This window comes from Malania oleifera, chromosome 11 (genome assembly GCF_029873635.1).
Source record: "Malania oleifera isolate guangnan ecotype guangnan chromosome 11, ASM2987363v1, whole genome shotgun sequence".
Lineage (NCBI taxonomy): Eukaryota > Viridiplantae > Streptophyta > Magnoliopsida > Santalales > Ximeniaceae > Malania > Malania oleifera.
This window is the reverse complement of record NC_080427.1, coordinates 10,031,022-10,057,465: the sequence shown is the minus strand read 5'-3', so window position 1 is coordinate 10,057,465 and position 26,444 is coordinate 10,031,022. Positions and strand designations below refer to the sequence as shown.

At 33.7% G+C, this 26,444-nt stretch overlaps 1 protein-coding gene and 1 pseudogene across 3 annotated transcripts; one reads left to right on the top strand and one right to left on the bottom strand.

The window, feature by feature from the left end:
- Positions 1-10,064: 10,064 nt before the first annotated feature.
- LOC131168663 (protein RGF1 INDUCIBLE TRANSCRIPTION FACTOR 1-like) lies at positions 10,065-13,361 on the bottom strand. Of its 3 annotated transcripts, XM_058128274.1 has the most exons (5): positions 13,187-13,346; positions 12,936-13,031; positions 12,635-12,814; positions 12,268-12,483; positions 11,425-11,984 (listed from the first exon to the last, which is right to left on the bottom strand). In XM_058128274.1, exons 2-5 carry the CDS (start codon positions 12,936-12,938, stop codon positions 11,751-11,753), a joined length of 633 nt encoding a protein of 210 aa, XP_057984257.1. In that variant the 5' UTR covers positions 12,939-13,031; positions 13,187-13,346; the 3' UTR covers positions 11,425-11,750. The 3 variants fall into 3 exon arrangements, with proteins under 3 accessions (XP_057984258.1, XP_057984257.1, XP_057984256.1); XM_058128275.1 differs by lacking the exon at positions 11,425-11,984 and adding an exon at positions 10,065-10,244 and having other exon boundaries at positions 12,936-13,361; XM_058128273.1 differs by having other exon boundaries at positions 12,936-13,361.
- Positions 13,362-21,321: 7,960 nt separating this feature from the next.
- On the top strand, positions 21,322-21,822 carry LOC131168354 (chitinase 1-like; annotated as a pseudogene).
- The last annotated feature ends 4,622 nt before the right edge of the window (positions 21,823-26,444 follow it).

Here is a 26,444-nt window from a genome sequence, read left to right as displayed (position 1 = left end):
ATAACTGAGAAAATTCCCTGGATGGATAACTGAAGTCATGAATTAATCCCTTATAATAGGGTTGTGCGGCCCAAAGGCGGGATCTAACCTAGCTGGCCGACCAGGGTAAGTCAACTGAATTCCAACAATCAGATCGTGCCCCCTCAACCCATATCTGATGGGGAGCCTGTCCACAACATAAGCACGGCCGACTTCTAAATACCACTCATTATCTGAATAGGGGTTGCACTCTAAATTGAATATAGCTATGGTACCGTGCTCTGTTGCTAAATATGGTCCACCAGGGTCTGATACTATATACATAACTAATATTTCTAAAATACTATTTTTACCATAATTTTGTAACTACTGAAATAACCATAACATAATAAATACTGAACTGAATAAACTATAATAACTGGATATTTGATATGTCTTCATAACTAAATAACTGAATTTTCTGATTAACTGTATAAACTGAACGTTATGGTTTTTAAATGGCTATATCATAATATTCTTGAAAAATACTGTAAAATACGAGTTTTTGTGCGTGTGCAGAAAATCATGGTATTCTGAAAATTATGGAAACCTTGTAGTGGGCTAATAATAAACTCATGCCACACAATTAAATATTAATATTATCAGGTTCTGAAATTACACAAATAATCTGAATAATAATTTGCTGAAAAACATATAATTTATACTAAATCAAAACAGGTTTACCTAACATAGCATATTTCTCTTACCTGATTCAGGCTAAAACCCCCTACTATATCGGGTCCTACACCCGCAGGGCTTCCCACTCAACACCCTGAAAATCATATATCACAGAACAAAATATTACTATTTCTACGTCTACTGCATTTCCTACAACTGCTAGAAAGCCAAATTTTAACAAAAAGCCCTTACCCTGAATCTGGGATGAAATCCAACTTCGTCCCACCGACGATCCACTTCAGCGGACTTAGGGAGAACTTCCCCAAGAGCGTCGTGGTGGCCTCAGATCATCGATCCAGAGAACGACGGGGCCAAAATCGAGGAAAGAAGGAGGAGAAACCATAAGAGAGAGGAGAGAGAGAGTTCGGCCGAGTTTTCTACGTAAAAAATGATTTTAGCACTATTTATACTGTGGGCTTCGTCTACGAGCCACGTCATCTCATCGATGAGGTCAAGAAGAAGGTTTGTCGACGAATGCCATCTTCTCATCTATGAAATTCAAATCTTAGGAACATCCTCTTGGTATTTTTTCGTCGAGGAAACATGACCTCGTCGACGAGACCCTCTTGTACCCTCGTCGACGAATCCCCTGTGTTCATCAACGAGGACATGGGTAAATTCTTGGGTTATTACATCTAAAGTGCAACATCATCGACAAACGTGAAGCATTCGTTGACGAAGTCTGTTGCCTCCTTCTAGTACTGCTTCCATTTCCCTCCCTCTTTATTATTTAAATACCATTATTCTTCGGGTCGTTCTATCAAGTGTCTTGCTTTCATAGTAAATCACAAATGGAAGATTATATCTTCGCTGACCAAGTATAGCACCTGTGGCAAAATCACTAGCATCACAGATGATCTTAAAAGGAAATGACCAATTAGGTGGTTGAATTATAGGTGCAGTGACCAACATGGATTTAAGTTTTTCAAAAGCAAATTGACATGCATCATTCCAAGTAAAAACACAATCCTTAGCTAACAACTCACACAAAGGTCTCAATTGATAAAACGCCTATAGAAAACGGCATGTCCTAAAAATGATATAATATTCTTGATAGTTTTTGGAATAGGTAGCATCAATATTAGATCAATTTTGGACTTGTCAGCTTCAATTCCTCGAGTTGAAATTATGTGTCCAAGAACAATACCTTGCTGCACCATAAAATGGCATTTTTCCCAATTTAAAAGCAAGTTTTTCTCTTCATGTCGATCTAAAAACATTGGTGAGGTTAGTAAGGCATGCATCAAAATAATTACCATAGACTAAAAAACCATCTATAAACACTTCCAAGATATGCTTAACCATGTCACTAAAAATGCTCAACATGCATCACAAAAATGTGGTGGGTGCATTACAAAGTCCAAAGGGCATTCTCCTAAATGCGAAAGTTCCATAAGGGCAAGTGAAAGTAGTTTTTTCTTGATCCTCAGGGGCTATTTCAGTTGATAATATCCCAAAAAACCATCAAGAAAATAATAAAAAGCATGACCTACAACTTTTTCCAAAGTTTAGTCCAAAAGTGGTAATGGAAAATAGTCCTTTCTTGTGATAGAATTTAGCTAATTCCTAAAATCAATGCACATGCCCCATCCTGTGGTGGTTTTAGTTGGGATTAACTCATATTTTTCATCTTTCACAACTGTAATCCTAGATTTCTTAGGAACTTGCCCATTGACTAGCCGATATGGGATAGATGATACCTAGATCTAGGAGTTTCAAGACTTCATTCTTTACCACCTCCTTCTTCGTGGGATTTAGCCTCCTTTGCATCTCTTAAGTTGATGATGAATTTTCCTCCAAAAATACTCAAAGTGTGCAAATGGTGGGGCTTATTCCTTTGATGTCAACAACCGACCATCCAATGCTCCTTTATGTTGCTTGAGGAGTCGTAGGAGCTACTCTTCTTGCTCAACTAACAAAGAAGATGAGATCAAACATGGAAAAGTGTTAGTAGGCCCAAGAAAAACATATTTCAGCGTCTGAGGTAGTGGTTTCAAAACCAGAGATGGAGGAACTTCATTTGATGATTGCTGGTTTATGGATTGAAGTGGCAGGTCTTCAAATTTAAGTCACCACAGCGAGTCTACTTTGTTACCAGCACTAGAATTTACTACATTAGCATCAGATAGGTCAATATTCTCCAAGGTTTCAAACAAAACATGCACCATTTGACTCTCTTTCTCTAACAAGAAAGGTTCTTTAGCAAGTAGAGATTCCAACAAATTCACTTCCTGGAGTTCTTCCAAATCTTGGGGTTTCCTGCAAGTGTTGAACACATTTACCTCCAAGGTCATATTTCCAAAAGTAAATTTAAGGGTACCACTTCAACAATTTGTCAAAGCATTGGAAGTAGCCAAAAATGGCCTCCCTAAAATGACAGGTGCCTGAAAAACAGAGTGAGAAGTTAAGTGAACATCTAACACCACAAAATCAATGGGATATTAAAACTTATCGATTTACCCCAGCACATCTTCCACAACTCCCCTGGGCTTTTTAATTGAATGGTCAGCCACTTGTAAGATGATAGAAGTTGGTTTCAACTCTCCCAAACCAAGTTGCTCATAAGTGTTGTAAGGAAGTAAATTCACACTAGAACCTAAGTCTAGTAATGCTTAGCCTATTTTTGAGCTTCTATAACACAAGTTATTGTTGGAGAACTTGGATCCATATACTTAGGAGAAGTATTGGATTAAATAATGGCACTGACTGGTTCGGTGAGAAATGCCTTCTTTTGCACATTAAGCTTCCTCTTGACCGTACACAAATCCTTCAAAAATTTTGCATATGTTAAGATTTACTAAATGGAATCAAGAAGAGGAATGTTAATGCGAACTTGTCTAAAAATGTCTAAAATCTCAACATGATATTTATCTTCATGTAAAGGAACCAATCTTTGAGGAAAACGTACTAGAGGAGTTACCTTTGGTTCCAAAGAAACATCAATGTCGGAATTTTTACCTTGTTCATTAAAAATGGAACTTTCACCATTCTTTCTAGCTTCATTATCCGATGTATCAATCACCTTACCACTATGGAGAGTTTCTATAGCCTTACAAGTCTTGACATTTGCTTTAGTAGAGAATGAAGACTCTATGGCAGCAACTTGCACTTGAGGATTTGGTTGGGGTTGAGATGGAAATTTATTTTTCTCTTGTGCATTCAAGGCTGTGTTTAGCCTAGTAAGATTGTTCCTTATGCCATTAATGGCTTGAGAAGTTTGGTTATTTATGGTGGTTTGACTTTGCATGAACTACTGAAGAGTAGAGGTCATTTGTTGAAATGGGTCATCCATGGATTTTCTAAGGGTTGGAGGTGGTGCATTTTGTTGGGTATGAATTGAATATTGAGGTGCACTAGCTCCAGGATGTGCTGAACTTATAGGATGATCATCTCTAGTTGAAGGTAGGGTGATTTCTGCAACCTGCATTATAAGTGTTAGAATATGATGCAGAAAAAGGCTTAGAAATCATGTTAATGAGGTGAGAAGCATTTAAAAATAAAAAATAAAACACTTCCTTAGAAGCTGGAATAGTAGGGCATTTGGATGTCACATAACTAACATCCTCACAAATGCTAAATTTTTCTTGTTTTGGAATATTTTGAACTTAATGCACTTTCTTTAACTCAATTGCCTCTAATTTCTTAGAAAATAAGGTAAATTTGGCTTGCAAATCATACTCCTCATTCAAAATATACTTACCTCCACCACTTACGGTTCTCAATGGTTCAGCTCAATCATAAACACAAGTGTCGTATGATTGAGCATTTTTAGCCAAGTAATCAAAGTAAGCAAATGCTTCTTTAGGTTCCTTGTTAAAAAATTCTCCATTACACATGATTTCAAAAAATTGATGCATCTTAGGTATCAAAGCTTCATAAAAAACACTAATAATGTGCCGATCCTCATAACCTTGGTGTGGACAAGCATTTAAAAGATCTTTGAACCTTTCCCAACATTGATAAAAAGTCTCACTTTCCTTTTAATAAAAATTCATGATTTTTCTCTTTAAAGCATTGGTTTGATGCATTAGGAAATTTTTTTTCAAAGATTCAATTTGTATTTCTTGCCATGTTCCAAGATTTTGGCCTCAATGCATTTAACCATGTTTTTGCTTTATCCTTAAGAGAAAAAAAAAAAAAAAGAAACAACATCAATCTAATCATCTCCTCAGTACAATTTTGATCCAAAAATGTAGAACATACTTGAAATTCCTTGAGGTGGAAATAGGGATTTTTGAAATCCATCCCATGAAAGTGTGGTAGTAACGGTATCATACCAACTTTTAAATTGAAATTAAGAGCATTCAAAGGTGTAATAATGCATGATGGAGTGGTGTTCCTACCTGGGTGCAAATATTCTTTAAGTGTTCTATTCAGATTACCCCCCTATATGTTTTCATTTCCAATCATGATGCTACAATTTTCAGATGAATGTTCAAATGCTGAATCAAGTGATACCGATGCTAAATCAGATGATACATTGCAAATGTCAAAATCAAAGTTTGCGATTTATTGATTTTGAACCAAACAACCAAAGCTATTTTGAAACCAACCAGACATAAACAACAACAAAAATTATTTGGAATGAAAAGAACAACAACTAAAAACAAAAATGGAAAAAAATCAAAGAAAATGGATTAGATGTCACCAAATCTGTGAAGAGGTTCACAGTATTAACACTTCAACTTCTTTATAAAAATAATAATAATAATAATAATGCTTCATAAAACGCCAATTGTCTCCAACAACGGTGCCAAAAACTTGATCAACTAATGGTTTCGACTTCCATGCACAGAAGCTTTCAAAGTAATACAAAGGTAAATCCCAGGATCGAATTCACAGGGACAATGAGAATTATGCAAGCATTAAAGTCTCAGTTATAACACAAGAAATCATATTATCATTTATGGTGACAATAAATTCCAAAAAACAATAAGCTAAAGGGTTGAAATGATGAACCAAAAAGAGAGAAATGAGGTTCAAGCGAGTAGGACTTGAAGATAATGATGAATCTATATGTCTAAAATTACCAATAACTAAGAACTTCAAAGAAAATGTGCAAAAATTGAATTGAACTTGCGATAAATCAAATACATGAGATGCAAGTTTCTCCAATTTTTGGTTTGTTAATAGATATACCTTTAATTTCCTCTTCTCTTGACCATTTTCTCATTCCACGAGATTATGATCAGATAATACAAAAATCAACTCACAATTTTGAGTATAATCCAAGATACTTAACAGATTGTATAACAAAGCAAACCATCAAAGTCTTGTTACTAGTTCAAGCATCAATTGTGTCTTTACATCTATAACTAATTAAAACCATCAAAGTCTTATTACTAGTTCAAGCATCAATTGTGCCTTTACATCTATAACTAATTAAAACCATGAACAGAGAACTTCAATCTTTTCTAAAAGTAAAATGAAATACAACCCAATAAGTTAAACATTAAAACTCCATGGAAAAAAAGAAATACAACCCAAAATAGTCATGGGTTACTCATTAAATCTCAAGCTTAAAATCTAGCCTATCATCTTTGAAATAAGATTTTTTTCAAAACAAATTAAACCCAAAAAAATTCATTTCTAGCAAAAGAGAAAGACGAAGAAAGATAAAGGAAGAGAGGGAGAAGGTCTCGCAATCCCTTTTGTGACATCCCAGCACTGTCCTCACATCCCAACATTGCTTGGCCAAGAACCTTCCTGCTCTGCATGTGCGTCTCCCCTCCCAACATTTCTTGGCCAAGAACCATCTTACTTGTGAATTTAGGTGTGATCCCGAGAGGGGGGGGGGGGTGAATTGGGTATTTAAAGATATTTAGGTCTTTCAATCGCTAATTTGAAAACCCAACCATACAAACACAAGTTTGGAGAAATATAGATTTAAGTATTACACAATCCAATTAATTCAAGCTATGGATATCTCAACCAATTCAGTATTACCCAATTAATTTCAAGTATTTTAGATATTCAGATGTGGCAATATTTAAAACATGCATAGTAGATCGAATATGAGCATAAATGCGGAAATGTAGAGAGAGAGAGAGAGAGAGAGAGCACAAACACAGAATTTTTAACGAGGTTCGGACAAACTCGGCCTACGTCCTCACCTTGGGCAAAACACCCAAGGATTTCACTATTCCACTCCTTAAATTAGGATGGAACTTCCCGTTTACAATCCGCTACTCACAAGAGACGTAGCTTTCTCCTAATCCGTTGCTTACAAGATGCACATCTTACTCCTAATCTGCTGCTCAAAAAAGGCACATCTTCCTCCTAATCCACTGCTTACAAGAGGCACAACTTCCTCCTCCTCAATTCACAACTCGAACCATTAATACAATAGATGAATAAACTTTCTAAACACTCAGATATTTCTTCACAAGCTAATGAGTACAATAAAATCTAAACACACTCATACGATATAATGTGAAGCTCAATGAGTGTATATGATGTTTTCAATAATATTTTTACAATAACAAATGTATGATATTTGTATAAAAAGAATATATGATAAGCTTGTTCCAAAGATCTAAACCAAATAAATGTTATTTGCATATAAAAATATATGATAAGCTTGCTCCAAAGATCTAAACCAAATGTATGATCTTTATAAATATATATATATATATATATATATATATATATATATATATATAATAAGTGTGCTCCAAAGATCTAAACTCTATTCGGTATTTCTCTAGAAAAGATTTCTCAAAACTATATACTTTGGAGATTTTAGGGTTTGCCATCAAATAGTTTTTACAATAATGAAATAAGATGAAATCTTTGTATAAAATATAAATGTGAATACTGTCAAAGATTCAAACTTTAGCAAAACTTTTTTCCGAAATAAAATTTTCAAGTAATGGATAGATGAAGAATAAGAGTTTTTCTTCTCAATAAAATATTAGATATAAGAGTATGAGAGAAGAAAAAATTTTGATATAAAGATTGAATGTGCAAAGAAACTCCTTATTTATCAAACCTCAATACCCAAAGATTGCTTGCAAGATATGTATGTGAATGCCCTTTGAAAACTAAGATAATTGCCCAAAGATGTCTGAATGCAATGGAGCGTTGGCAAAAGGTCATAAAACTAGGTTTTATGATTGATATATATAGGCATCCTTGGCATCTAGACGCTCCTCAACTGTTGGATCATTAAATAGATATTTTAATTAAAAAAATTTTCACGTTCAGCGCTGGAGTGTCAATATGCACGACATACTTGTTGACGAGTGGACACATTCTTCGACGAGTCTCCTTCACTTGTTCGTCGACGATACTAAGGGATTAGTCGATGAGTTGTCTTTCAGAGATTTTTTAGGCCTCAATATTTTCTTGTCGATGAGAACATGCATTAGTCGACGAGTGACCTTCAGGAATTTGTCGACGAGGCCAAGGGACTAGCAGATGAGTTCCCTGTTATTTAGCCCTATTGGCCTTCTACAATGCAGATCCAACCTACGTCAAGTGTATGTAAATTATTCATGAAATGCATAAGTCATAGGGTCCGTCTATTTGTCATTTTGGGCTTCCAACTATATCATTTGATCATGCACATACAAATATAATCTAAAAAAACACAACTGAAATAAAACTACGTCTTCACTCATTTGCTCTTGAATTCTCTTATGGAATGGGCCAAGGTATGTGTTGGAATTGGTGTGATCCCAAGAGGGGGGTGAATTGGGTTTTAAAACATTTTTCGCTAATTTAAACAATTTAGCTTATTCACCATAGTTTATATCCCATTCAACATATATACGTGTATGTAAAGCGAGTTTAACAATAAAAGCAAACATACACATGTGCAGTATCTTATTTAAATCAAATGTGTGCATAAGAATAATTAAGACATTAAACAATCATTCATACACATGCTGAAATTAAAGTGCAAGAATTTAAATAAGATAGAAAGAGTGACACTAGATTTGTTATCGAGGTTCGGCCAAACTAGCCTACATCCCTGCCTTGGGTTTAGCCCCAAGGATTTTACTATACCTGCTCACTTAAATGGGCAGAGCAAAAGTCGTTTATATCCTCTCCTTATGGGACAAGGAAAAACCCCAGCTCAATTATTAGGCTGAACCGAACTAGTCTCACTTACGGGGCTGAGACTCCCCAATTCAATTAACGAGCTAAACCCAACCGTTACAAGAAAACATTTTGTACGTGAAACTGCTTCTGAAAATACAAGCAGAGATGTACACGATAAAGCTTAATACAAATGCACTCTCTAATGATATGAAATGAGCTCAGTAGAGTAAGGGTGTTTTTCTAATAAAGTTTGCAATCTTTGAGAATGATTTATATGAAAAGCACATCAAAGATTTATATGATCTTTGATTTCAAAGATGAAATATGCAATAAGTATTTTTCAAAGATCTCTAAACCCTCAAGATGTTTTTCCAAGCAAAGATGTTAAAATGAGTGCATGGAAAACTAGGGTTTTTAGCTCAAAATATTTTTGCAATGAAAACACATTTGAAAATAAATGTCCAACTAAACTACTCTCTTTAAAAATATTTTAAAGAATAATAGAGAGAGTTTGGGAGTATAATATTTACCCCATAAAAGATTTTTGCATTCAAAACATGTTTTGGGAGAACTTTGATTAGGAGAAAATTAGAGAGAAAAATTGGCTAATCAAAGTTGCTAATCTTGGCTTTTGAAGGGGTATATATAGACTTTGGAAATTTTTGACTGTTGGGGACACGTTGGGAATTATTAAAAAAATTTAAAATGAGTTTAGTGAATTAACCTAGTTTTAATTAAATTTAACCCTAATAAAAAATAATTTAACCCGCGAGATTCGGGTGGCTGAACTGAAGTTCAGTCGCCGGAATAGACTTAGACAAAAAGGCATTTTTAAATAGTTCGGTAGCTCGAGTCTACGTTCGGTTGGCTGAATCAAAGTCAGAAATTTTCTGTTTGCGATTCGAGTGCCCGAAACTAAGTTCGGTTAACCGAACCAACAAGTTTGATCGCCTGAGGCATATTTGAACATGGAGTTCGGGTGCCCGGGTTGGTGAAAAGGTACATGACATGAGTTCGGTCGCTCGGGGACACTCAGTTGAAATTGGTTCGGTCGCCCGAGTCAAGTCAAACTTTTGACCAGATAGTAGTTTGGTCACCCGAGGCAGTTTGAACAGCTAGGTTCGGTCGCCCAAAAGCCAACTGATTTTTACCTAAGGTCATTTTCTTTGCACAAAAATTTCCTTAATAATATAAGAACTATGTTTGGGCTTTGTTCACTTAAGTGCGGGAACCTAAGGTCTTTCTAAGGCCAAAAACCTAGCATCGGTTGACCGAAGGGTCCCTAATGTCATTCTACAATCATCTGAGCATTCAAAACATTGATGCAAGATGTATGCATTATTATAGACCAGAATAAAAAATAAATGCATTACAAATGAAATAAATAAATGTCTTCTTCTTCCTTTTGCTCTTCAAGCCTCCATGGAATACGCCTGATAATATGCTTTATGTTCCTCCATGATTCCATGTCATTTACCTTATGTGTGTGCTGAATCATGAACCTGTTCAAAAACATTAAGTGCACATATGAGATATTTGTACTTTGTCAATATCAAAACAGGAATCGGACTCAAAACGTCAACAGTATGTGAGTTTTATGTTCCTTACGACTTCCATTTTTCCTTTGCCATGTTTGCGTACTTGAAGTATGAACATGTTCAAGTACTAAACGCACAGATGAGATATTTGTGTTTTTTCATTATCAAAATGGGATCAGACTCAAAAAGTCAACATTGCTCTCGAGTGTAATTACCCCCAAAAATTCCTCTCCAGCTCAGCCATTTAGTTGCTCTATTTTTACCTTCCAAAAACACAATGCAACACTTAATCATCAGTGCTCATAAACTTAAGGGCAAAATTGGAATAATGGTTCTAGTGGTGAGAGTCACATGTGTTTTTGTTTCAACTACAGTTTAAATGTTTCTAAGTGCAAAATATCAGCTCTTATCAATTAAGCTCAATTACTAAATTCATATGCATAATTAAGCTTTTAATCCATTTTGTAATAACCAATTAACACACTTAAAAACTTAATTATATAATTTTGACAATTAATATCAGACACTGTCGTTTCAAAAAAAAAATGCGAGCATTCGGTGGCATTGTCCCTTCAATACCATTCAACACTAACTATTTTCCATAAATTAGGTTACTTTATAACCGAAATATTTTTACAAAGTGTGGCAAAAAATTAAATTACAACAATTAATGAACCAGATTTTCAGATTTAGGGCCGAGGAACAAAAGTTTGACCTGATTTCTCAACGTATTAAAAGACTTTAATATTCAAATTATCTGAATCTGTAGAACAAATATGGTATTTATTTATTTTCCACTCTCCCTGGTGGGACCCAATGCAAATGCACATCTCCACTTTCAAATTCTCTACATTTCTGACCATTTTTACTTGCATTATTATTATTATTATTATTATTATTATTATTTGCAGTTTTGCTGATTTATGCTATTTTTAATTTATATATTTTTCACCCTAAAAAAAAAAAAGAAAAATGAGAATAAATAAGAGATATGATAAGTTCATTGAGCTCCCCCAAACTTGGCAACACTCATGGGAAAGTTGATTTGCAATGCAGTGCATGAATTATTAAACAATTAAAAGGTGCTGTTTCTTTATGTGAACGGCCCATGTGGTTGGTGGGCCCACCAAAGGCTATTAAAACGGACTCCACAAAGACTTGCTTTAATTTAATTTCTTAATTAATGACATGTACACCTTGCAACTATGAATAACAATTCTGCATTATTGCTGCTTCTTCTTCTTCCTTCTTCACAGGAGGAGAGAACCTGCTGGGCTTGGGACCCCCCAACCCTAAAGAGGGCAATGGTACTTCTTGTTTTCTGGACGCCTCAAGAGGAGGGTAACCCGCCCTTGTTTAGGGCAGGCACCCCCCAGACAGAGGGTCCATGAAAGACAATGATGACTCGGGAGTATTCTGGTACTACAGAGAGAGAGAGAGAGAGAGAGAGAGAGCAAGGGGAAGTGAATGTTAGGAGCCCAGGGGTGCCCTATGAGGAATGCCCTTTCTTCTCCTTGCATTGGAAGTAGGTGGAGACGGCGTGGGCGGGTAAATGTCCTGTTGTGACCCTTCACGCAATTCTCCCTCTTCTGTTGACGGAAATGCCCTTCTTGATATGCCTTCTCCCATTATTCCCATTGCAGCTCCCTCATTCTTCGCATCCACGGCAAAGCTTGCATCCCTATTTGTCTTCACTCCCACGAGCTGATAATAAAATTAAGCCATTGCATTGAATCGAACCCAGAAAAATTATAAGTTCGAAACCCCCCATTTTAAGAAGATGAGATGGTAATAATGCAATTAAATAATGGTGATGGGTTGATGAACGGATGAGGAGTTGTGTTGCGGAAGGTGATGATGTTAATTGCTAAGCGCCTGTGAGGGTTACAATGAGCTAGCCAGGTTGATGGTGATGGATTTGGAAATGTGGCCATGGGTTGTCAGAGCTAGAGAGAGGGAAAGGTTTAATTAATGAAAATTACATTACCTTGCATCCCAGTGAACAGAAACGAAATGGGTCTAATAGACTTCTCCCGCAGATTTCACAAATGTGGGCAACTCCCTTCCCTGCTTTGGGTTGAGGCCTTTCGTTCAGAAACAGCACTCTGGCGCTGTTGATAACATACGTCTGAACTCCGCTTATGTCCAACACCTTCTGAATCTCCGCAACCCTCACCACATCATGGTACGAAGACCGCCGTATCTGGCATTTCCCATCTAATTAATCAATTAAACCCCATTCCAAATCAAGAGCACAAAACCCATCCCTCATTGCCCAAACCCTCTGAATCTCCGTTACAAAAAAGAAAAGTTAATTTTTCTCTAAAAGATCAAGAAATTAATTAAACACGCACCTGGATGACTCGGTGGTCCTTGTGGCGCGAGGAACGGCAGTAGTAGCAAAATGAGCCTCCATTGCAGTCCAGGCAGTACATATTGCACTCGCTCCGGGCGGCGTCGCCGTGAATCCGGCAGACGGAGAAGAAAGCAGTGGTCAGCAACGGCTCCAGCCACGGCGGGACCAGCATTGTGTCCTGTCATACCCAACCCACAAACTAAACCCGTTAATTTATCACAAACGGGAAGATTTTTTACGATTCTTGAAAGAAAATTGAGCAAATATGGTTCGTCTTGGGGTAAAATGAGCGGCATTACCATTCTTGAGGCCGAGAGGGATCGGTGATCGAGGACAGAAAAAAAAGTACTGATTCGAAGGAATGTGATTTTGTGTCAGAGCACTGTTGGATTCTCCTGAAAATGATAGAGAATTTGCAGGCGCAGAAAGATGAAAAATTTTCTAGAGAGAGAGAGAGAGAAACCCAAACAACCTGCAACTTAGAATTCAACAACACAGCAACGCCTCGGGCAGGGGACAAGGACAAGGCTTCATAAACAAATGAGCATACCCTCGGCTCATTCGACAGCTGGGATCTGCCGTGGTGGCTGAGGTCTGCCCTGGACCGTCCGATCGATGCAGGGGACCAAGCGAGAGAGACAGAGAAAGAGGAAGATAGAGGGAGAGATGGGGGGAGATTGGGTTTGGCGCTTACGCTATTTTGGATCTTCTTTGCGTCTCTACGTAGGCACGAGGTCGGCCACTGGGCTACGTTAATAGCTGTTCATAAAAACGACTTCACCCCATCTTCAAGCCACGTGTACATAGCCACGCTTGGCGTAATATGGACGGTCCGTTCTCGGTTGGGTCCCGCAAGTGAGTTTCTCGGCGATGATGACGTGTGAAGTGAACGGACGACATGGATGTCAAATCAACGTAGAGAGAGAGAGAAAAGAAGCTCGTTTCCGAATACGCCCTCCATATATTTCTACAATTACGAGTGAACCAAGGACGTTAAACCTGGTTAGAAGTTAGAAGTGGGGACTCAGGTGGGAAATATTATATGAGATAGTCTTAATTTATATTTGATAATGTTTAGGTAGCGGGAAAAGAGGAAGAAATGATTTATGGAAAATATCGCCTACGTTTTTGGGCATTTGGATTGTCCAAGATTAACAAAAATGGTTTGTCTGGTCCATAGAAAAGAATCTGAAAATGTTTTTATTTCACGTTTCAATTGTAGTTTGAAATTTTTACGTCTTGCAGTGCGGAAAAGTAAAACGGAAGAAAATTTATTTTAATGTTTTCAAAAGAATATTTTGGGTGAAAATAATTACATAAATATCACATTATCATTTTAATTTTTTAAATTAATTTAGAAAAGTTGAAAAACATCTTCTCATTATTTTTCTATATTAATTATAACTCTTACTTTACATATGTAGGTGTAGAATTTAAATCTCAAACTTTAATTTAAATGAATTATTATGAAATTTCTTCTAAATGGATACAAATCCAAATTTAAGTCTCAAAATTTCTGATATCGTATATAAAATTCGAAAAACTATAAAATAAATGACTTTTTTGTGATTATTTTGAAATGTAAAAATAAAAACTAAAAAATTATTTTACGTATCTAAACAAACTCTTTATTTTCTAACTTTATAATGTAAATCTTGAAAAATTAGAAAATAAACTAAAATTTTTATAATTATTTGAAAAACTAAAAATAGAAAAATCGAAATTATTTTCCATAATTGAAAGGATGCCCTAAATGTTTCATAGTTCTTAATTCTAATAATTTGATGGAAAGAATTTTAATTATATATAACATTTTAAATCTTCTCAAATCTCTTGTATTCATTTTTATTATTAGTGTAAGACTTTTTGGTCCATTGAAGTGCGTCCTCGCCCAATATTCATTAGAAAAAAGAAGGCCTTTAGTGACGATTTGAAACCGTCATTAATAATAGTAAACAACCACTAATGCTTATTGGTAATGACTTAGTGACGGTTAAGGAGCGGTGACTAAAATGGCGGTTATAACTAACTATTAGTGACGGTTTTGGAAAACATCACTAATAATGAAGTGTTAATGACGGTTTCATTCCGTCATTAAAAGTCTAAGACCGTCACTATAACTGCATATTTTCTCGGTTGAAAATCATCACTAAAAACATACTATTAATGGCGGATTTCCATACCATCACTAAAAGTCATACTATCAGAGTGAAGGTTTCAAAACCACCACTAAAAGTCATACTATTAGTGACGATTTTGAAATTTGTTACTAAAAGTCGTACTATTAGTGATGGTTTAAAAATCATCGCTAATAGTCACTATCTCAACTTTTAGTAGCGGTTATAGAACCGTCACTAAAAGTTTAAATATTTATAAAAAAATTAAATCACCCATTAATATTGAACCAGAATTAATAAAAAATTTATAATTTTTTCAAAAAGTGAAAATATATACATAAAAAATTGTTCAAAAACATCATTTATACATGACCTATTCAGATAACAAAAAAAAAAAAAAAAATGTTGCACCTAATTGTAGTGCTTAGCATTGTCCTCATATTCTTATAATAGATCGCAGACCTTACAAAATAATAATTATACAAAAAATTAGTGTACAATTTTTAAATATGTACGTACTATAAATACAAATGATTTGATAGTAAGAATGATTGGACATAATTAAATTGTTATAATATGTAGCTCATATATTGAGTGGAATACATGTATGATGAGAAAATATGGTAAAAAATAGCAGTTTTGGTTTGCACCAGGTTTGCAAGAGCAAACCATTGACGGTTTCAAGATGACAAGAAACATTCGATGGTTTTGGTGCAGTTGTTTCAACTATGTGGCAGTTGTTTCGACTGTTTGCTCTCGGTATTAAATCGTCAACGGTATCTCTACAAATCATCAACAGTTTCTTTGCAAACCATCAACGATTTGACTCTATTACTCAGCGTTTGTTTTCAAATTTTGAATTGGGACATTGGGCAGGTTGGGTTTTGGAGGGAAAGCCTAGAAAATTATATATACACGATTTAGGTTGTAACTATGTAATGTTCAAGTCTTTTGGACACAAGATAGTGATAATTACATTATCGATTGCTTCCGTAGATATAGGTACTGTCAAACCACGTAATTCTTTATGTCATTATTATTGCTTTCATTATAACTTGCGTGATTGTGTTCTCTATATATTTCATTGTTGGTTGTTGCGTTGTATGATTTTGCTGTGCATTCAATTTTCACAACAAATTGGTATCAAAGCATTATTGTAATGGCCTCTGGAACTTCTTCCACAAAGTTCGATTTTCTTAAGTTTGATAGAATTTCTGTTTATGGTAGAGAAGGATTAAGGATTTGTTAGTGCAGCAAGATATGGTGAAAGCTTTATACAAAGTTCAGCCCAAAAGTATGGATGAAACAAGTTGGAATGAATTGGAAGCAAAGGTTGTGTCGACTATTAGACTTTGTTTGGCCGATGATGTGCTATCACTACAAAAAAACAGGTTTTTAACGACGAAAGTATTAGTGACGGTTTTAAAACCATCACTAATAGTGTTGTATTAGTCACGATTCTTCAAAATTGTCACTAATAGTGTACGCATTAGTGACGGTTTTAGCAACCATCACTAATAAAACACTATTAGTGACGGTTTTAAAACCATCACTAATACTTTCATCACTAAAAATTGCATGGTAAATAATTTTCGAGTGAAATATTTTTTGAAAAAATAAAAAATATTAGTGATGAATTTATGGTATTAGTGACGGATTAAATTTGTCACTAAAAGTCACTTATTAGAGACGATTAACCAACCGTCACTACTAATATTATTAGTGACGGATTTGACAACCACCACTAATACTTCACTTTTTAAAAAAAAAAAAAAATTGGGTTCAGAGTATTAGTGACGAATTTGTAAATTCGTCACTATTGTCCTATTATTAGTGATAGATTTGAGAACCGTCACTAATACTTCCTGTTTTTAAAAAAATTAAAAATTTTAAATTTAGAGTATTAGTGGCGAATTCATGAATTCGTCACTATTGGTCCTTTATTAGTAACGGATTTGAAAACATCACTAATAATGCTTTTTTAAAAAAATAAATATAAAAAAATTTCAATTCAAAGTATTAGTGACAATATTGTAAATTTGTCGCTAATAAGTGACCAATAGTGACAATTTTGTAGGTTCGTCACTAATACTTCTTTTTAAAAAAAAAAATAAAAAATTTTAAGTTCAAAGTATTAGTGACAAATTTACAAATTCGTCATCATTGGTCCCTTATTAGTGACGAATTTCTAGATTCGTCACTAATAGGTTATTATTAGTGACGAATTATGGACCGTTACTAATATTATGTCATTTTAAAAAAAAAATTAGACGGAGAGTAGTAGTGATGGTTTTGAAACCGTCACTAATGCCCAAAACTCTTATCCCTTCCCGCAGGATATTTTCCCACACTTTCCCCTGCTCCTCACTTTTCCCTCCTGCTCCAGCTGGCTCCTCCTCCTCCTCTTCTACTCCCGCGAACCTCTCTCCCAATCTCCCACTGCTCTTGTCCTGGTATGTGCTATTCGCTGGATGTCTCAGGCTTCGTCGGAGCCCTAGCGAACTTGCGACCCCGATCGAACCCCTTTCCCAGTCTCCCACTATTCCCAGTCGACTGACATCTTCTCACCAGACATTTTGCGTTTGGTCGGAGCCCTAGCCAACTCGCGTCCCTTGTCGAACCCCTCTCGCAGTCTTTTGCTACTCCCAGGTATCTCTTGAGACCTATATGCCTATTTTGTATTCTAGAAATATTTTGCATTTTGTTGGTGCTTTGGGATATCTATTTCTATCTTGTTTCTGTTTTTTGTGCTGCGTTTATTATTTTTTATTTTTGAATTTTTGTGTGTAAAATAGTAGGAAATCATTTCATTCAAATATGCTTTATTTGAGATTTTGTTTTGATTTTTGAAGTGTCCAAAATTGGAACACTTCGGAAGTAAAAAAATTCACTTTGTTGGAATTGTTTTAGGAAATGGTCTGCAATGTTGTGAAAATGTTGCCTTTCAAAATTGTTTGGACTTTGGATGCAGGTTATTCTTGTTGAGCACATCATCATCCAAGAACCCTCATTTTGTGCTGTTCTCAATTAATGGAGACTCCCCATTGAATACTCAAAATTTATTTTCTATCTTTTCCTTTTTATTTTTTATTTTGAGTAATACATTGTAGTTTAAAAATGCAGTGGCCATTCTCATTTTGTTTTATAAGCGAGAGAGAGAGAGAGAGAGAGAGAGAGAGAGAGAGAGAGAGAGAGAGAGAGAGAGAGAGAGAGAGAGAGAGAGAGAAGACATGAAATTTTGTGCATTTCAATTCATTTCAAGTTTTCTGACTGAAAAAGAGATTTCAATAGAAACATACAAATATTAAAAGTGATCAATTTAACTTTATTTTGTTTGACATAATTTCATTTTTATTTTAGGGATGATTTTATTCTATTTAAATTTAATACATACCTCTAATAAAACCTTTCAAAATTATGTTAAATAGATATTCTGAAACCTGTCCATCATATGATCAAGTGGGCATCATCACATCAAGTGGGCACTTTGTTGAAGCTTAAGAAGGTGATGTCCAACTCATGATGTGAATGAAATGCTAGTGTTTAAAACATTGCAAATAAATAATGACTTATTTTTCTTCAAAAATGAACTGAAGTTTGCAATATTTCATTTATTGGGATCATTGTCCAATGATATCAAATGAACTTAAATGTGCCAATATTTGTATCTAATCTTTGGAGGGTAGAGGACAGATGTGCCATCTGTTATGAGTACCGTCATTATTAGGTTGAATTTGAATTTGAGTAAATATGGATAAATTTTAATATAATTGTATATATTCAAATTGAAGACTCTCTAAATATAAGATTTTTATATTTACATGTCTTTTAGGAAGATAAATTTATCTTTTTATGAGAAGTCAAAGTATAATAATAATAATAATAATAATAATAATAATAATAATAATAATAATAATAATAATAATAAAAATAGCATCTCGCTTTGATAGCACCAACCATGTACTATGGAGTCATATAAGATTACATTTATGTAAATAATATTATTACGATTATTATTATTATCGAATAAAGTATTTTACTTAGAGTAGCTGAGTAGGCCATATACACCAATTATTATATATCCTTTATTATAATGATGATAGAGGTTTTTATTAGGCTCTTAAAAATTATGCAGCTATATGTTAAACTCTCTTTTCATCCCAAATGCAATGAATTGAGGGCGGGTTTAGGTCAACAATAAATTTGCTCATTTGTTATCAATTAGGCATGGTCAACAATAAACATACACCACAAAAATATGGCATGATCACATAAATACCAGATGCGCCATCTGCCCTTCCTAGAAGTGGGCGCATGGAGGGCAAGTTCAATGCACATTATGAATAATTTTGATGATTTGTTGCCCAAAATAGTGTAACTTGCGAACAATCTTCAGATGGGGCACATCTATGTGCACAAAGTTGAGCAGGACTGCTAAGTGCTGATCCAAATGAGTAGCAATTTGAACAGTAGACCTAGTTTGGTTACATCAGCTGGCTGGGTCAGCTGGGGAGAGTGGAATTTTTGGATTTTGTAATTTTAAGGTTTTTCAACATTGTAAATTGCATATTGGTAGTGGAATTAGGTTCTTGCATGCTCAAACTCATTAGTATCTGCATGATGCATATTATTGTGATTTGTTTGCTTGAATCTATCAAGTTTTAGTGTAAGAATTTTTTGAGAAATGCCCAATTTATAGACGGCATGCTACCAAAATTTTGTTAAAGTTTGTCCATAATAAAAACTATGTACAAAGAAATGTATGCATGATCAGTTAAAACTTAAAATCATTCTAATTCACGTCTTTCACATGTTGAAATTCGTGAGAAAAGAGACGATCTTAGGCTTATACATGCAATTATTAGATTCTGTATTCTAATCACTTTTTTTTTTTTTTTCATTTCCTTGCTTGAATTTTAATTCTTGGCTTCAACAATGTCCAACTCTTGTTTTCAACAATATTAAACTCATCTACTATTCAAATTTAATATATTCAATTTCATCTCATCCAAGCCGCTCCCACCACTAATAAATTTAATATAAGTCCCTAATATATTAACTTAAATGGTACATTCTAATTTACACATAAATAATGCACAATATGCTCGATATAAATCCATTCAAGGCAAAAGGATGCAAAGAACTATGTAATTTAAGAAATTAAATTAATAAATAAAATTATATTTGGTTGGTTTATTTTCTTATGCAAAATTTCATTACGCACAATATATTTCCTTGTGGCTTGTGTCTCTATTTAAAGGTATTCTTGTCCTTGTGCATGAGTTGCATATTTATGAGCTCCTTCATAGCTCCAATAGTTTGGTGTTTGTTTATGGAGTTTGTTGTGGATTAACAGCTCATTTGCCAAAATTAATTCATACAAATAATTTCATACTTTAGGATGTTTTAACACGTGGTGATAAAGGTGTTTTTATTTCCCTTAATATAATTACGTATATTTAATGAAAAACATTGACACTTGAAATTCTTAGGATATTTCTTGAAAAAATTGCAAATTAATTCAAGAAAATAAATATGTTGGAGGAGTGACAAAAGAAACAAAAAGGAATCGTTTGTCTTTGCACTGTGTTTGTTAGGTAAGAGGAAGGAAAAAGTGAATGAAAAGGTGAGTGAAAAATCCTATTTTTCTTCATTTGGTAAATACAATAGTTTGAGTGTTTTTAGGTTAAAGGGTTGGGAGTTGGAACTTCCATGCTGGTCTTAGGTTTGAATTATTGAAAGGGTGGGAATTTTTAACCCTGCTATAATGGTAGAATAGAAAGTCTTAGGGTCTGTTTAGTTGTGAGAGAAATTTTTATTTTCATTTTTAGTTTTTTTTTCAAATAATTAAAAAAAATCTAGATTATGAATTTTTATTTTCTAACATTTATATAAAAAATTTGAAAAACAATAAGTTTTGGCACTATTCCCTCAAGGAGAATACTTTTATTTTTCATATTTATCACTATTTAAAAATTTTGAAAAACAATATGTATAACTTCTTAACATTACATATTTATCACTTTAAGGACTATCAAAATTTTCTTTTATTCTTTAAGAAGTAGTTCAATGCTAGTTGGAAGGTCATATGTATTGCATGTAATTTTATGTAAATAATAATGTGTAAAATATTCTTATAATTTCAATAAACTTTAGATATATTTTCAAGATGAGTTAATAATATATTGTCATAATTTAGTTTACCAATATTAAAGTGTGAATATTTAGAGTTATTTATAAAAATTAATACCTTGTTTAAAAATTATAAAATACAAACATTGATATGAGATATTATTATAACACCATATAAATATAGGACTTATGGACATGAAAAATCTTAATAAAAAAGATTATGACACTAATGCTCTGATTAACCTGTTGAAAAAAATTGAAATTTTAATATTTACATAATAAGATGTTTTTCCATTGTTTTTTTTTTAATAAAAATCTTGGTATATGAATTCTTATGAAAATTTTAATAATTTATTATAATTTCTAAATTGCCATATGCTATATAAAATCTTGATCAATTAGTGAGTTTTTTTTTTTTTGATTGTATACCTTTCCCTCTTCATCAACCCAGACAGCACCCAACACCTCCTGTGTCTTCAGTGAATACATAGGAGCTGAGTTTAAACATGTCACATTTTCAAACGTACCCATTAACCCACAAGTCTAATTCCACTTCATTCTCTCCTTCGCCATTGATTACACTGCCTTATCTTCTCCTTGTCCAACAAATGGAAACTTAAGCATCTTCTGGGATTCAAATGATCTCAGCCCCTCCTATGTTTCTTCCATCAAGGGTAAACATTCGAATGTCAAAGTGGCATTTTAAAGCAGATCCTAAAACTTTTGCTCAATGCATAAGGCAGCTCATAGCGACCCTTAAGGAGAATGGGGCAATCTCTTTGCTTCTATAGCTCCATTTGATGATAACAAAGTTCAGAAACATTACTTGGCTCTATGGAAGAGTTATGGGAACCTCATAGACTATGTTAATTTTTAGTTTTTCGCATATGATAATAGAACATCTGTGTCTCAGTTTATTATCTACTTCAATACCTAGATGATTCGAAGGCATGTTATTTTGTATATAGTACGATAGTGGCAAAGCAGATTCATGTCTATTTGGGTCAGGATATGTTTAAGTTATTTAAAAGCTTTTCAACGAGCATATTATCAGATGACTCGAGATAACAATTTTTATTTAAATTATGAATTTAAGATGTGGTTACATGGATTACTGTCGTGAATATGCTACATGATTTCATGCTAGTCTAGAATGCCTCCTGCATGGCAGATGCAATTAATGTGTATTGCATGCTGGTAGTAGATATAGGTTCTCGTGTGCCTTCAACTTCTTATAAATGATATATTTGAACCTATCAGGTGCAGGTTTTATGGGAAAACGTCCAATTTACAAACGGCATGCTGCCAAAATTGTGTTAAAATTTTCCCAAACAAAAAGAAAAAATAGGTTTAGTTTAATGTTAAAATATTTTTGAAAGGGTGAGAGAAACTTAAGAATCATAATAAATGAGGCAATGTAGACTTAGTTCATTTAGAACAGACATTCATTTATATGTTTTTGGTCCGATAATCTTAAAACATTCATTGTCGTGCCGAAATCAATGAAAATATTGTATACACTTGGCTGAGGATTTGAAAATTTGAAAAAGGCATACGTTGAAAATATACATAACTCACAGGGAGCATCAGTTGCATAATTATTTAAATTAAATACTCTCATCATCTCATAACGTTCATGTCCAAATGCTTGGATGAATAACAATACTACATTGAACCCAATACTATCCACTGTTCTCTGCTATTTATATTCTGAATTTAAGATATGGTTACATATACTACTGTCGTGAATATGCTACATGATTGCATGTTAGTCTAAAATGCCTCCTGCATGGCGGATGCAGTTGATGTGTATTGCATGCTGGTAGTGGATATAGGTTCTCGTGTGCCTTCAACTTCTTATAAATGATCTATTTGAACCTATCAGGTGCAGGTTTTGTCGGAAAGCGTCCAATTTACAGACGACATGCTACCGAAATTGCGTTAAAATTTTCCCAAACAAAAAGAAAAGATTGACTTAGTTTAATGTTAAAATATTTTTGAAAGGATGAGTGAAACTTAGGAATCATAATAAATGAGGCAATGTAGACTTAGTTCATTTAGAACGGACATTCATTTATATGTTTTTGGTCTGGTAAGCTAAAAGCATTCATTGTAGTGCCGAAATCATTAAAAATATTATATACACTTGGCTGAGGATTTCAAAATTGAAAAAGGCATACATTGAATATATACATAACTCACAGGGAGCATCAGTTTCATAATTATTTAAATTAAATGCTCTCATCATCTCATAACGTTCATGTCCAAATGTCTGGATGAATAATAATACTACACTGAACCCAATACAATCCACTGTTCTCTGCTATTTATATTCTGAATTTAAGATATGGTTACATGTATTACTGTCGTGAATATGCTACATGATTTCATGCTAGTCTAGAATGTCTCCTGGATGACGGATGCAGTTGATGTGTATTGCATGCTGGTAGTGGATATAGGTTCTCGTGTGCCTTCAACTTCTTATCAATGATCTATTTGAACCTATCAGATGCAGGTTTTGTCGAAAAACGTCCAATTTACAGACGATATGTTGCCGAAATTGCGTTAAAATTTTCCCAAACAAAAAGAAAAGATAGGTTTAGTTTAATGTTAAAATATTTTTAAAAGGGTGAGTGAAACTAGGAATCATAACAAATGAGGCAATGTAGACTTAGTTCATTTAGAACGGACATTCATTTATATGTTTTTGGTCTGGTAAGCTTAAAACATTCATTGTCGTGCCAAAATCATTGAAAATATTATATACACTTGGTTGAGGATTTCAAAATTTGAAAAAGGCATACGTTGAATATATACATAACTCATAGGGAGCATCAGTTTCATAATTATTTAAATTAAATGCTCTCATCATCTCATAACGTTCATGTCCAAATGTTTGGATGAATAACAATACTACACTGAACCCAATACTATCGACTGTTCTCTGCTATTTATGTTCTGAATTTAAGATATGGTTACATGTATTACTGCTGTGAATATGCTACATGATTGCATGCTAGTCTAGAATGCCTCCTGGATAGCGGATGTAGTTGATGTGTATTGCATGATGGTAGTGGATATTGGTTCTCGTGTGCCTTCAACTTCTTATAAATGATCTATTTGAACCTATCAGATGTAGGTTTTGTCGAACAATGTCCAATTTACAAACGGCATGTTGCCGAAATTGCGTTAAAATTTTTTCAAACAAAAAGAAAAATAGGTTTAGTTTAATGTTAAAATATTTTTGAAAGGGTGAGTGAAACTTAGGAATCATAATAAATGAGGCAATGTAGACTTAGTTCATTTAGAACAGACATTCATTTATATGTTTTTGGTCCTGTAAGCTTAAAACATTCATTCTCGTGCCGAAATCATTGAAAATATTATATACACTTGGCTGAGGATTTCAAAATTTGAAAAAGGCATACGTTGAATATATACATAACTCACAGGGAGCATCAGTTTCATAATTATTTAAATTAAATGCTCTCATCATCTCATAACGTTCATCTCCAAATGTCTGGATGAATAACAATACTACACTGAACCCAATACTATCCACTATTCTCTGCTATTTATATTCTAAATTTAAGATATGGTTACATGTATTACTATCATGAATATACTACATGATTGCATGCTAGTCTAGAATGCCTCCTACATGGCGGATGCAGTTGATGTGTATTGCATGCTGGTAGTGGATATAGGTTTTCGTGTGCCTTCAACTTCTTATAAATGATCTATTTGAACCTATCAGGTGCAGGTTTTATGGGAAAATGTCCAATTTACAAACGGCATGCTGCCAAAATTGCATTAAAATTTTCCTAAACAAAAAAAAAAAAAAAGATAGGCTTAATTTAATGTTAAAATATTTTTTAAAGGATGAGTAAAAACATTTGCCATGTCCGAGCAAAAAAAAAAAAAAAATTGCCATGATCTAGTGGCTTTTCAGCTGTTGAGTGAACACTATAAATCCCTTGGACTATCTTTAGTTTGTAGAATGTTTATTCCTAGGAATAGAGATAGTTGTAATAAAAGAACTTGATAATTTGTATTAAAAATTTATTATAATGCACAAGTGAAAATTTATAATTTATTATCAATCATAGTAAAGAGTAGACAAGGAATGGCTATAATTTCATCATAGATATACCTTCCATATTCCATGTTGAGTGGAAGAATGACGAATAAATATAAAATGACTATTATCTCTATTCCTAGATATCTTCTTGTATTCCGTCCTATTCGTAGGAATAGTTATTCAGTGAACCAACAAAACTTCAATGTATCTGGTGAACTTTTATGAGACATCCTACTCATCATCTGATGTCAATTGTTCTCATGTGGTGAGGTGCCCTATTTTTGTTTGTTGTTTGTGGTTAGCTTGTGAAAGTAGCTTGGGCTTGTTTAGTTGTCAAAAACAATTTTTTATTTTTCATTTCTAGATTTAAAATGACCAAAATATAACCTTGTTTTGAATTAATATAGATGTCTTCAAAATAGGGAAATGTGCTAACATTTTTTTATTTCATTATATTTTGAAAATAGAAAACAAAAATTATTTTCCAATACTAAACTAGCTGTTACATTTTCTGATACTCAACGATGAGGGGGGTATCTTTTACATGGAAAATTTGTCAAGCATCAATTTATACTACTGAATATTGCTATATTTGTTTTGATTTTTCTTTTATGTTGGGCATCTCGGCTAAATGCATTGGTTAAATGGTTTTGCAGATATATTTTGGAGGGGAAAGAGCTGAAATTCTACATGAAGAAGATCCAGAGGAAGAAAGGAAAGAAGGGAAAGGGAGCAGGTGCTGCCTAAAGTTTTGTTGCCTAGAGATCGTTTTCATTTTTCTCAATCCCATATCTCATTTCAAGCATTGGACTCTCAAAAGATTTCCAGATGAATTTTTTTGTTTATTTGAACTTTGTTTCTTATGTTACTGTTCAATGCCTCATTAGAATATATCAGACATCATTATCTCTTATAGTTTTAATTGTTATTTGAACAAATGGAGTTTTTGTATTTAAATTTGAATTTGTACTAGTATTTGTATTTGAATTTTGAATATTTTTAAATAATTTTTGTTATCTGAACATATGTTATTTCTTCATTTTAATTGAATTTGTATGAAATTTTGAATGGTTTCAGTTTATGTATTTGAAAATGTAATTATAGATTTTTATATAAGAATTCATGATTAAAAAAAATTAGTATTAAAAGGTTTTTTTTTTTATTTTTCTAATTATTAGTGAAGGATTCAAATTCGTCACTAATACCCTACTATTAGTGACGAATTTGAATCCTTCACAAAAATTCGTCACTAATACTGCCGCTATTAGTGACAAATTTTTAATTCGACACTAATACCATACTAGTAGTGACGAATTTTTAATTCGTCACTAATACTCTTCTAGTAGTGACGAATTTCTATTTCGTCACCAATACCTCTTTTATTTGTGAAGAATTTGAGTTGAGTCGTTCTATACTATATAGTGGCGGTGTTAGGGTTTTAGTAACGAATTATATCCATCACTAATATTCCATTATTA